Source organism: Brassica napus, chromosome A1 (genome assembly GCF_020379485.1).
Source record: "Brassica napus cultivar Da-Ae chromosome A1, Da-Ae, whole genome shotgun sequence".
In the NCBI taxonomy this organism is placed as follows: Eukaryota; Viridiplantae; Streptophyta; class Magnoliopsida; order Brassicales; family Brassicaceae; genus Brassica; species Brassica napus.
This window is the reverse complement of record NC_063434.1, coordinates 12,578,225-12,590,814: the sequence shown is the minus strand read 5'-3', so window position 1 is coordinate 12,590,814 and position 12,590 is coordinate 12,578,225. Positions and strand designations below refer to the sequence as shown.

General features: G+C 34.2%; 1 protein-coding gene and 1 pseudogene across 1 annotated transcript; one reads left to right on the top strand and one right to left on the bottom strand.

Annotated features, from left to right (window-relative positions):
• Positions 1-5,297: 5,297 nt before the first annotated feature.
• Positions 5,298-7,466, top strand: LOC111204415 (annotated as a pseudogene).
• On the bottom strand, positions 7,375-9,392 carry LOC106437931. Its single transcript, XM_013878952.3, has one exon. It carries the CDS (start codon positions 8,296-8,298, stop codon positions 7,462-7,464), a length of 837 nt encoding a protein of 278 aa, XP_013734406.1. The 5' UTR covers positions 8,299-9,392; the 3' UTR covers positions 7,375-7,461.
• Positions 9,393-12,590: the final 3,198 nt, after the last annotated feature.

Below are 12,590 nucleotides of genomic sequence, written 5' to 3'. Positions count from 1 at the left end.
CCTCCAATCTTTTTTGGTTATAGTATATATTATTTTTAAAAATCTTATGAACCTCAAGAAGGAAAGGCATAGGAACAGACAAAGGAGTTTTGGTTCTCATTGCATAGCCAGTTTAGTTTGAATCGATGGATACATGTGTAATGGAAGTTAAAATAAGGAGAGAGAGTAAAGAGAGAGAGAGTGAAGAGGGTGGTGACCTAGCTTTTGTGCATTGGTAGTAGATGTGGTTTTAATGCTCCATACCTTCCATTTCCTTCTCTCATCATACCCCTAATTTAATTCCCTCTCTCCTTTATAACTCCCACCACAGACATTCTCACTTTCTCCTCACACTTCCCCTCACACTGTCCATCTTTCTTTATTTTCATCTATAGGCTTCCTCTCAACCAGCACGAAAGAGTCCCCTTTGATATTGGCCTGGTTCATTCAGATCTTCTTGAACCATATATGCATTCTCTTTGATATCTGATTGAGCCGCGCCAATATCTCAGTGCTCTCTCGTAGATCTACCTCTGTTTTTGTTTCTTGTAGATCACCTACCTCTTATATTAATTGAGTTTTGCTTATGTGTGTTGAAAATGGAGAAACTCTGTTGATGGTTTTATTGATGCAAACGCTATAAAGGTAACTGATCTTGCTTATAACTTTCAGATTCTTTAGATTCAAGTCAACTACCAGATAATATAGTGTCTCTCCATGGAAGCCTTACCCTTTCTTCCCATCCAAGGTACCCCTAGCTTCGGTCCCAAGTATAAATCTCTTCCGCTGCTTGTGATTCGCTTTGCTTTATATAATCTATGGATCCTCTTAGAATGTATATTTCTTACTACTTTCCATGAAATAAGTTGAGAGAATGTCAGATAAACTGATGATGTTGTTTATGAGTAAAGTTGCAGGTTATTAGGGTTAACTAGTTACAAAAGTCACAAAGCGGCCGGTGAGTTTGTTTAAAAGCACAATGGTGTTATGTAGATGTCACAAGCACAGGAGAGGTAGAATTAGAAACAATGGCAAACTTTAGGGTTAGTTCATGGGAATTAATGGGAGAGAATCTGACGAGGACGAGCATGCATATAAGATGAGGCTATTCTAGGCAGCTTGTCTCCTCACAACCACTCCTTTCGCCACCGCCTCTTCGAGTGCTCTAAACGCTCTCCTTCCCTACACCACTAGCAATGGTCAACTTTAAACAAAGGATTTAACATTTGCACCCAAATTAGAAAAACTTAAAACAAGGTTTCGAATTGAAATGTGTTTATCTCTTAGCAGGTGAGCTCTGTAGTAAGCTTGGATTTTAATGGCGGCAATGTCTTTTTTAGTTGTGATATTTCTGTGAGATCGGCTAAGAAGTTTCCTCACAATCTTTTGGGGTTGGCCATGTTGGGAAAGCCTTGTCTTCTGCTTTGGTTTTGTTTTAATAAACAGAAACGTGGAGAAGGAAACGTAAACAGTAAATAAAAGTGAAGACGTTGGCTTTAAGGGAACGAGATGATGTGCTCTCCATTTTTATTTGTTTATCTTAAGATTCCTAACGAACGAATGTGCTCGCATGCTCGTTTCTTTCTAGTTTCTACTTGATTATGTTTTCCTCTTGTTTACTACTTTTGAAGACAAGAAAAGTGTTTGGTCTTCTTTTTACATTTACTTAATAGTTCCTGTCAACAAAATAAAGGAAGGAAGCTTCTTTAGATTTTTGACTTGTACCGGAGTTGAAGACCATCATTATATACTTTATTTATTATTTTGTTTTTAATCACGTTAAAGTTTTTTTTATATTTTCCAGTAAAGTTTACCATCAATTTTTTTTATATATTTCAATTTATATTTTAGTTTTTAACTAAAATGCATTTATCAAAATGTAAAAGAAAAACAATATTTCAAATACAAAATAGAGCATCAATTTAAATTCAAATAAGTTTTATATAAGTAAATTTAAATATATAAATAACTCACAAAGTGACACATATTTTTGAATCTCATAATTTCATTGGAGTTTAGAAAAATATATTTTAAAATTTTTAATTATTTTAATACTGAGTACTTAGGCAGAAATCCTAGTGCTAATGCGTTTATATTTCAAACTAATTAAATTAAAACACTTTTAAGAAAATTCATTGTTCTTATTTTCGAGTATTTAACAGACATGGAAATGATGCGCAAATAGATCGGGACGAAACCCAGCTCAGTAGTCAGTATTATCATAGGCTCTAAAACAAACAAACAAAAATAGATTTTTAAAATTATTTTATATGCATTTTAGTACTTTTTTCCTTTTATATATTTTCTAATAAATCTATATAGTAAATGCCAACAAAATAAAGGAAGGGAGATTTACAGCTGTAAATACTCTCTTCGAACAAGAGGAAGAGAAATAGTTTCTATAAATAACACTTTAATCTTTTATATTTTATTTAATTGTCTTAACTCAACAAAAGATTTCTTTGGATCGATTGAAAACTATAAATACGATACTATTTGTCTCAAAAATCACTTGATCATAAGTAGAATTTTTTTTGATATATTCCATATATTTGTTCTCAGTCCAGTTGAAATTTAGACTCAACAGACTCTAACTCAACCATCAGAACATAATTAGGAAACTCCCGTATCGTTCAGAGACACTTTTTCACTTTTTCTTACATTTAGAGATACTTCTTACATGTGACACATTTTATTGTGGACCAGTAACAGATACTGGACATTTTTGCCCTTAATATATATAAACGACAATTGTGGACGGGTGATGCGTGGATACGTGATTTATGGACGGAGTATACGTGGATGGGTGATGTGTGGATGAGTGATGAATAATATGTGGACAGATAATGTTAATGTGTGGACAAACGATGTTAATGTGTGAGCATATGATGTTAATGTGTTTGTTAATGTGTGAGCATATGATGTTAATGTGTTTTATAGTAGATAACCCTCACCAAAAGAAAATTTTTTTTGTCCATACCTAAGTTCTATGTTTTGATACGACAAATTGTGGACTGAATCAAAGCCAGTACATATGTTTTTGATACAATTGCTTGTTACTGCCAAAAACTTTAAGGGAAACCAATAATATATGGATATAAAACAAAAGTTGTGGATAAAGTTTTGTATACATGAAAATTTATCCATAAATTTGTGTCCACATCTACAAACAAGTGTAATCAAATATGTCGTTTTCCTCCAACAAAGAGAGAGAGAGAGAGAGAGAGAGAGAGAGAGAGAGAGAGAGAGAGAGAGAGAGAGAGAGAGAGAGAGAGAGAGAGAGAGAGAGAGACATTCTCCATGACCACATCTAATCCAACGCAACGTAACTATCTCTCGATCTCAGATAAAGTAGCTCTACCAATGGATAGACAGTTATGATCGAGCTGTCTTATCGGATTTTGAGAGCTAGTTGCGTTAGATTGGATGTTATCACATGGGAAGTCTCCAACAGATCGGTGTACATCAGTTCGAAATATGAAACCTTTAGTGAGTTAGAACCGAAACTCGATCATGGTGGGGTGTCGGTGGTGCTGGTGATGATGAGAATAACGGTGGAAACATGGTTATTATGGCGAAGAACAAAATTTTAAAGGTATCAACCAACGGCCTTCATGTTAAAAATGTTCACGTCCACAACTAATTTATAATTCTATTATCCACGCTTTGGTGTCCACATCCACATTCAAATTTGTTAATATATATAAATATATATGAAAATGGATCTTAAAAGATAGATAATTTTATATATAATTTATTGTGACAATTATTTTTGTTTAATATATTTTAGAATTTGAGATAAAAGTACATGAAATAATAAAATGAAATGAGAAAAACAATAAAGTAGAATAAGAAGAGGAGAGAGATTAGTGTGATACATAAGAAATAAGAAGGTCATATGAGTCATTTTCACAAGAGAAAATGTGTCTCAAGTGTGAAGTGTCTTGTAATGTAATTAGAACTAGATTTTGACCCTCACGCCCATGCGGGTGAATTTTTTTAAAGAATATGATGCTATTTGCTTTTTATGTCACTATTTAGGGTTGGGCAAAAAACTCGAATTCGAAGAATCGAACCGATCCCAATCTGAATAAGTACTACTAAATCCGAACTGGAATTGTTTAAATATCCGAATTATTCAAAATTTTGGTATTTGAAGAACTGAAACCTAATCCGATCCGAACCAAAGTATTTTGTGTATCCAAAATAGATTTATATACTTATATATATTAATTATTTTTAGATTTAATATATATAAAACATCCAGAATATATATGATATTTTTAAGTTCGCATAAATGCTTGAAAATATATACAAATAATTAAACGTAAATATCTTAAATAGTTAAAAATACTCAAAACTACAAAAATACTTAAATAATTATTAATTTTCTATCCAAATATTTAAACCAAACCTATTTAAATTGGTTATCCAAATCCGAACCAAATCCTGAAAGATCTGAACTGAACACGAAAACCCAAAAAGACCTGAAAACGAACCCGAACGCCCACCCCTAATCTCTATTATATATATATATATATATATCCTATATGTATCATCATAGGTTACAAAATATGTGTTATCATATAATTAATCGTATTTTATACGTACCATCAAATAAGTTTTCTTATAATTAATAATATTTTATACGTACAATCATATAAATAATCAAATATATTATATTTTAAAATTTAATGTGAATTATAAAAACCATAATTTAAGTTGATGTTTGAAATTGGGCTTTGTATTGTATTTTTATTATATATATTGAAAACATTTTTATAATAGTTATTGAAAAATATGTTAGTAAAAATCAAATTTTGAATATATGTATATTTTTGAATGAATTTTTGATATATATAAATTTTAAATTATTATTTTGATTTGAATATATATATCAAGTAACATAGATCTATTATTTTTTAATATAATGTAATGGACTTTCAATTTTTTTAGTAGCATAAGTCCATTATTTTTTTTCTAACTCACTGCTATCCATGTTTCCAAAAACAGTACTATTTTTTAACTACTATCTATATTGACAAATAATCTCAATGTGTACTTCAACTTTAATAATATAGATGTGGGAAAGTGTCTCTAAGCTTAAAAAATTCTTGATAAGTTGTCTGGCTGCTGTCTTTGAATTTCGAGTATGTTCATCCTCCTAAAGTTGAAACCGGCTTCTCGGAACCATTTTACATAAATAACTAAATCTAAAAGCCCATAGCTTTCCAAGTTTTCTATATGGGCCCAGTTTTCAAAAAATAGGCCCAACTAAAGTTCGATGTTCAAACACAAATCTGTTTTCATCTCCATCGTCTTGTTTGCGGCTCAAGAGAAAATCAGGCAATGGCCAACTAATAATCTCTACTCTGTCGAGTTTGGACAGCAAGTCTTCAAGATTGCATCTTGGACATCTAATTCTGTCTTGGTGCGCGATTCTCCCTGTCTCTCTCTCTTCCAATGTTTGCCTGAGAGAGAGAGAGAGTCAACCATGGGCGTTTGCTGTCCTGTTATTGGAACCAGGGACCGTCACCTTCCTTGCCTCTCTGATCCTGGTAATCCCTAATTATAATGTCTCCTATCTTAAGTTGTGATTCACTAACCCAAATTGGTTGTTCGCAGTACGAAGATCTTCCCTGTTTCTAAAATTGGCACTAGTTGCTCTCCACCTCGTCTTCATCGGCTTCCTTCTCGTTTGCGATGCTCAATTCATCGAGAAAACTAGGCTACATCCATGGTAGTTCCTCATCTCCTTTGGCTTTCTCATTCACCTCTACAGATCTCTTTTTTTACTCTGTTTTCTTTTCAGGTACATGTCCTCTTACTTCTTCTTGTTCTCTGCCACTCTTCTCCAGTATTTCGTCACTTCTGGCTCTTCGCCTGGGTAATCGAAACTATATATATATATATATATATATTCATTTGTTTTAGCACTGTCCCTGTGGTACTAAAAGTTTTGTCTTCTAGGTATGTTATTGATGCAATGAGGGATGTTGACGAAACCAATGCAATAATGTACAGAAACGCACCTACCACATCTTTGTAAGACGTGTTATTATTATCCTTCTCGTCCACTAAGAAACTTCAGCTTCTGTCTGTGTGTCACACACTCTTGTTGTTGTGTTTATACTTTTTCGTTATGTCATTATTTAAGCGAAGGCAAACACCATGCTTCCAGAAAAAGTGGGAGCGTAGTGATTACTCAGCATCAGGTGGCAGAAGGACTCCAACTTCCTGGCAGAAGATGGTTCTTGACTTGTACCCTCCTGGAACATCTTTAAGGTACCTATTACTATTTATTTGTAGGAAGGAGTGTTACTGATACTGAATTGTTGCAGAAATTTGACATGCGGGTATTGCCATGTGGAGCAGGTAAAAACATTTCAATCTCGTTATGTTTCATTTGGCCAATTGTAGTTTCTCAACTTGTTTTTTTCCTTTCTAAATGTTTTGCAGCCTCCGCGAGCCAAGCATTGTCATGACTGTGATCGATGTGTTCTTCAGTTTGATCATCACTGTGTTTGGTTGGGAACTTGTGTTGGCCAGAAAAATCATTCTAAATTCTGGTAAAGAAGCCCTACAAAAAGCTCAAGTTGCACTCTGTTCATGTTAAGAGGTACCAAAGCTGGACTGTTATTTAAGTTTGATGTTTTGTTTTGTTTCCATGATATCAGGTGGTACATATGTGAAGAGAGTGCTCTATCCATCTGGACACTCATCATGTACATTGACTTCCTGACTAACGTAGCCAAGCCTTGGTATTAATACCTTTTTTTCATCTACTTCTCGTGTTTTGGCCTAGTTGTAAGCAGATCCTAATGCGTTGAAACATGAATTAATGTGAACAGGTGGAAGAATACAATTATCATACTACTCCTTGTCGTATTGGTGATCTCCTTGATATTTGTGCTGCTTCTATTGCTTTTTCACAGGTGTGTGTGTATTCACATCTTCCTGATACTTATACGTTTTCTTCTAATTGCTTACGTTGGCTTCCTGCAGCTACCTCATTCTGACGAATCAAAGCACTTATGAACTTGTGAGACGAAAACGTATTCCATACATGAGGTATCTCAACTCATTTTCTATAGTAATCAAGTTACTTTAGAGAGAACCTAGTTTCTTTGTATAAATGTTGAAACGTGACTGTTGCTCGGTTGTTTACATTGGTTAGCTTATTAATGTTTTTGTTAGGAATATGCCGGAACGAGTGCATCCTTTTAGCAGAGGAATCAAGAGGAATCTATACAACGTCTGTTGCGGCAACGATACTCTAGACTCGTTGCCCACTGCCTACGAACTTGAGGATAGATCAAGATCCTACACTTGCTTAGATATGCTGAAATGTCGCTGTTGCTAAGTTTTTTTTTTCTTTTTTGGGGGTTTGATCAGTGAAGGTAATATGTTTTGTCTAAAATATGAGTGAAGTTGAATACATATATATACAGATGGACTCCAGTGAATAAAAATCAAAATTAATCATATATTCAAAGAGACTATGTTCAAAAGTGAGACTCTAGCTTGGATCATACGCCTGTACAAGCTTTCAAGCGTCTCCTCCAGATCTTCAACTACAATATCGACTTTATCTAAGCTTGTGTTCAGTGACTTGATTCTTTCCTTCTTTATCTCTTTCGCCGTGCAGAATCTTTGTAGTTCTTCATCCATCAACTGGTACTCGTTTCTGTGTCCTGTCTGAACTTGAGCACCTGTATTAGTAACGTTCTTGATCACCAGTTTGGTAACTAAAGCCCACTTAGAAGGCCTAGGCTTTGGTACTGATGTGGATAACGACAACAAGACTGTCCTAAAAGAAAGACATGTCTGGGAACAAACTTGTCGGAGCAGTGTGATCAAATGATGAGTTGGCCCTGAGTAGGAGTGATTGGCATGTTTCAGCAACAAGAGTAGCTTAGCTAGATCCTTGTGAACCGCTTTCCTGGAGCGGATAAAGGATATAACGTGGCGGCGGATGGTGGAATCTCCACTGTGTCTCCTCCGTCTGAAAGCAGAACGGAGGTCACGGAGAGAGTCCTTGATGCGGCAAGTGATGTCTCTTAGCTTGGAACACAAGTCAAGGTGTACAAGGGATAGATCAAGAAGATGAGTAAAGAAGGAGTGATGAGGGAGTAGTAATGAAGAAGGTGATTCGTTGAAGAGATGAGAGACGGAGTGGTAAAGCTGTGACAGAAGTGAGAGGCTGTTATTATTATTATCTGTAGGTAGCTTCTTGAGGAGGAGTTGGATATGACTGAGACCACTTGAGTGTAGCCGAGATGGTAAGCTAGAAGATCGAACGTGGTAGGAGGCAGCCATTGAAGATGAAAATAGAGAGAAGCTTTAGCTAGAAAGAAGCTGAAGTTGAATATATATAGACTAGGGACAGATAGGTCAAATGAAATAAGTAGTATTTAGACTTGTGAATGTAAAAGACACGTGAAGGGGACAAAGTTGATTTGTTCAATCAAAGCCTACTTAATGTTCTTTCTTTTTATGTCTCTCTCAGTTAATTATAAAATTTAGTTCCACATCTACCTAATTTGCTAATTTCATGTTTAAGTAGGTTCATAGCTAATATTATCTCTCTTTTATGTAAAAAAGATAGTTGAGGTGCCAACTTAGATCTTTTATTAAAAGAATCAAAATATTGTGTCATGACTCCAACTTTGGGTGTTGATAAACATGTCTGGTCATGTGTATTTAGACGCCTAAAGCAAAAAAAAAAATTATTTTTGGCCATAAATTATTACACCAAAAAAATTGATATCTTAAAACTTCTATATAATTTTTTTTCTTACAAAATTTAGCGCTTAAACCGGGTGCTTTTTGAGTTTTATCTCAGAGCCGACCCTATTGATAAACACCATCGTGTGCATGAATATATGGATTGTATGTTACTTAATTAGTGGCATATATTTTCTCATATTTGTGTGATCAGAGGAATTCAACATAATCTAAACACCAAAATAATTAAACTGATAATGCTTTAGAAAAGCTGGTGGTTGAATAATACTATATACGGGCCCGTGTGCACGAGTGTCTTGTTAAAACTTCCAGAGGAAACGATACTACCTGGTTGTAATAATAATTAATCAATTACAATCGCACCGCCTTCCTTTCCTTACCTAGTTTGAATTCATGAACGTGACTCGTTACTATCAAAGTACAGCCTGCAAACTGATTCTCTCATCTCTTTAATTAGATATTTATTCAAATATCTATCAAAAACTATTACGCTTTTCATCTTTATCGAAAAGGCTTCTCATGTAATATCTTCCCGTGCCTTTGGATATGTAACTTTTTTCTTTTCAGGTTTGCATAATAGATATTTCATTTTGAGATATTTCATTTGAGATATTTCCTTTGAGATATTTCATTTTGAGATATTTCTATCGTATGCATGTATCACCCAACTTAATCCGAGTTGTTGGTTCTACGTACAAAATAACCTACACACGATTATCCAATCAATCTTTCTTTTTCTATACATATTTAACCTATAGTAATAAACTAATAACCAATCCAAAAAACACGTCAGATGTATGCAAGAAGTTTTTATTGTTGTTAAACATATAGAAGAAGTTAGTTTAAAGGAACTATGTTGTGATGAACATGGAAAGATTTGGCCCATCAGCCATGTGAAGTTACGTTACTCTTGGATGGGCCCTCCGTTACATAATAATAGCAACTACTGTTGTGATGCTGCATTACACATTGTTCAAAAAAAAAAAAAAAAAAAAAAAAGATGCTGCATTACACTTGTTTCTTTCATTCGCAATCTTATTTTGTTTTGTTTGTTTGTTTTGTCATGTTGTGTAATGATGGTGCCACCATTGCCATAATTGGTGAGCCATTGTCCCCATCACCTCACTTCTATTTGCCGCCTCTCCAAGTCTCCATAACTTTCTCTTCTTTGTCTTTTCCTTTCTTCTCTTGATTCAACAAAGCATCTAACAATTAAGATATTAGTTATCAAAATAGTATATTATAGATGATTTAGGGCCCATTTTCATACCTGGAGAGAGAGTCTATTCGTAGGCTGCACCTCCCTTTAGGGATTAATCTGGATCCTTCTATAGGTCCGGGATACTCTCAGGTTAAAGAAAAAAATAGTATATTATAGAGAGAATTATAAAAGGTGTGAAGAAGCCCTTTCTGTTCATCCATTCATGTTTTCTTTATGTATTACAAAACCAAAACCAATGGTATATGAGCCAGTCTTTACTTAATTATGAAATGTGATTTATATAAAAACCATGCACTCGCACTGTAATTATTGTTTGTTCACAAAATGTTATTTGTATTAGTTTTATTCTTATCCATATAAGTTCTGTTTCTTTTTAGATAAATTAACTAAAAGAATATATTAACAAAAGGTACAATGAATCTTGATAAACCATTGAAATATTTATAAATATGAAAATCTTAATTATCACATACAGTGAAGGGGAACAAATGAAATAGGAGTATAATATTGTATTGAAATTTGCTAGCTGTCTAGATTTATTATCAGTTATTGTCTTAGGAAAACAAAAATGCAAACCAGGCTATACAAGAAAAATAAACTCGTTATTTTTTTTTTTTTTGTAGAACCTGTTACAGTTGTTTACAGTAGAACCTGTTATAGTCCTTATGATTAAATAAGTACAATATAAAATTGGAATGGGGCCGGCGTGTTAGCAAACTTGAGCTGTTGCGTGTAACGATGTATATATGGGGCCGGCGTCTTAGCAAACTTGAACTGTCTTCATCAACGTTGTTGTGCACAGCAACATGAACAGCTATCGAAAGGGGGGAAATGGCCAAGGCGGTCATCTCAGAGTCATCCAGCTTCTTCAGGCCAAGTAGAAGCTTGCTAGTCTCTTGCTTGATCTTCCTTCTGAAGAGGAAGAACCCTTTGATCTAAACTTTCTATGGATTTTCCTTCACTACAAGAAAACATGGGGATTCTGATGGCCGAAATCGTCAGAAATTCGTCGGAATACACTGATTCTGACGAATTTCTGACGAACCAGTCCGTCGGTATAATTTCGTCGGAAAAAAAAGATTCGTCGGAATTTCGTCAGACCTTCCGACGACTTTCTGACGAATACCGAGAAACGTCATTCTGACGAACTTCCGACGATATTCCGATGCGGACACACGAGACCAGAGTTCATCGAAAAAACTATATACCGACGGAGCACGTCCCTCGGACAATACCGACGAACCGAGTCCTCGGAAAATACCGACGGATAATGGTTCGTCGGAATTTTCCGAGGAACCATTTCCGTCGGTATTTTCCGAGGACTTCGTTCGTCGGTATAGTCTGATGCCCTCAATTCGTCGGAATATATCAATTTTAAATACGAATTAATTTTGCATTTTTATATATATTTTTTATATTAAAAATTAATTAATAAATAAATAAAATCTGAAATTTAAAACCAATAATATTATAGAATTTAAATTCATACAAACTGAAATAGAAAAAAAATATTCAGAAAGTTAAAAATTCATACAAACCGAAATAGAAAAAAAACATTCAGAAATTTTTAAAAAGCAGAAAAAAAACTAAGAACTCAAAGACATCAAACGATCTAGCTTCTGCATTATCTCGGCGTTGAACTTCTTCTGGAGCGGGAGCTGGAGCGGGAATATATGCGGGAACCGAGTTTTGTTCGTGAGACGATCCCGATGCACGGGAACTGCTCACCGAAATACATCGAAGACGGGCTGCGGGGCGGGGTACATCCTCAGACCTAAAAAAAAATTAATACATCAAAAATCTTTTCAAATCATTTCTATTTTTAATGTTTTCATTTATATATTTACAAAAGGTTTTATAAACGTTTTAAAAAAAACTACTAGACCTTTTATTATACATAGTTTATTACTGGAAACTTATAAAAATTATAAAAATTATAAAATTTTTTATTATATATGATTTATATATATATATATGTATACAAAATTATAATTTTTTATAAATATAGAAAAATGTTGTTAAATATTTTTAAAATTAAAAAAAAACATTTTATTATACATAGTTTATTACTGGAAACTTGAAAAACGTTTTTAAAAATCAAAAAACATTTTAAAAATAGTAAAACGTTTTGAATTTTGACAAAAACACAAAATAATTCCAAACCAAAACTAAAACAACAATCCAAACAACAATCCTAACTTATATATCCTAAACTATCCATTCAATCCTAAAATTTTAAATTAAACAACCTAAAATCCGAGATCTAACTTCCAAAACCCTAAAAAATTGAGATAAAACAAGGTTGGGATGATTCTTACATGATTTGGGGTTTGGGGAAGAGATATGAGGGTGAGAAGAGGATTCGCCGGTGATGGGAGCTCGAGAATGGTCGGAATCGCCGTGAAAGGGAGAGAAATCGCGGAAAGGATTGAGAGAGAGGCGGAGGCGGAAATAACGAAGAAGAAAGAAGAAGGGTAATTATATTTAACGTTTCCGACGGACACAGATTCGTCAGTATTCCGTCGGGATCATTAAATATATACCAATTGGCGGTTCGCGAAAATTTTCACGCGGTTTGGTTTTCCCGGGTAAATTGAAATTCCGACGGAGTTGGTGTCCGTCAGTATATTCTGACGGAATA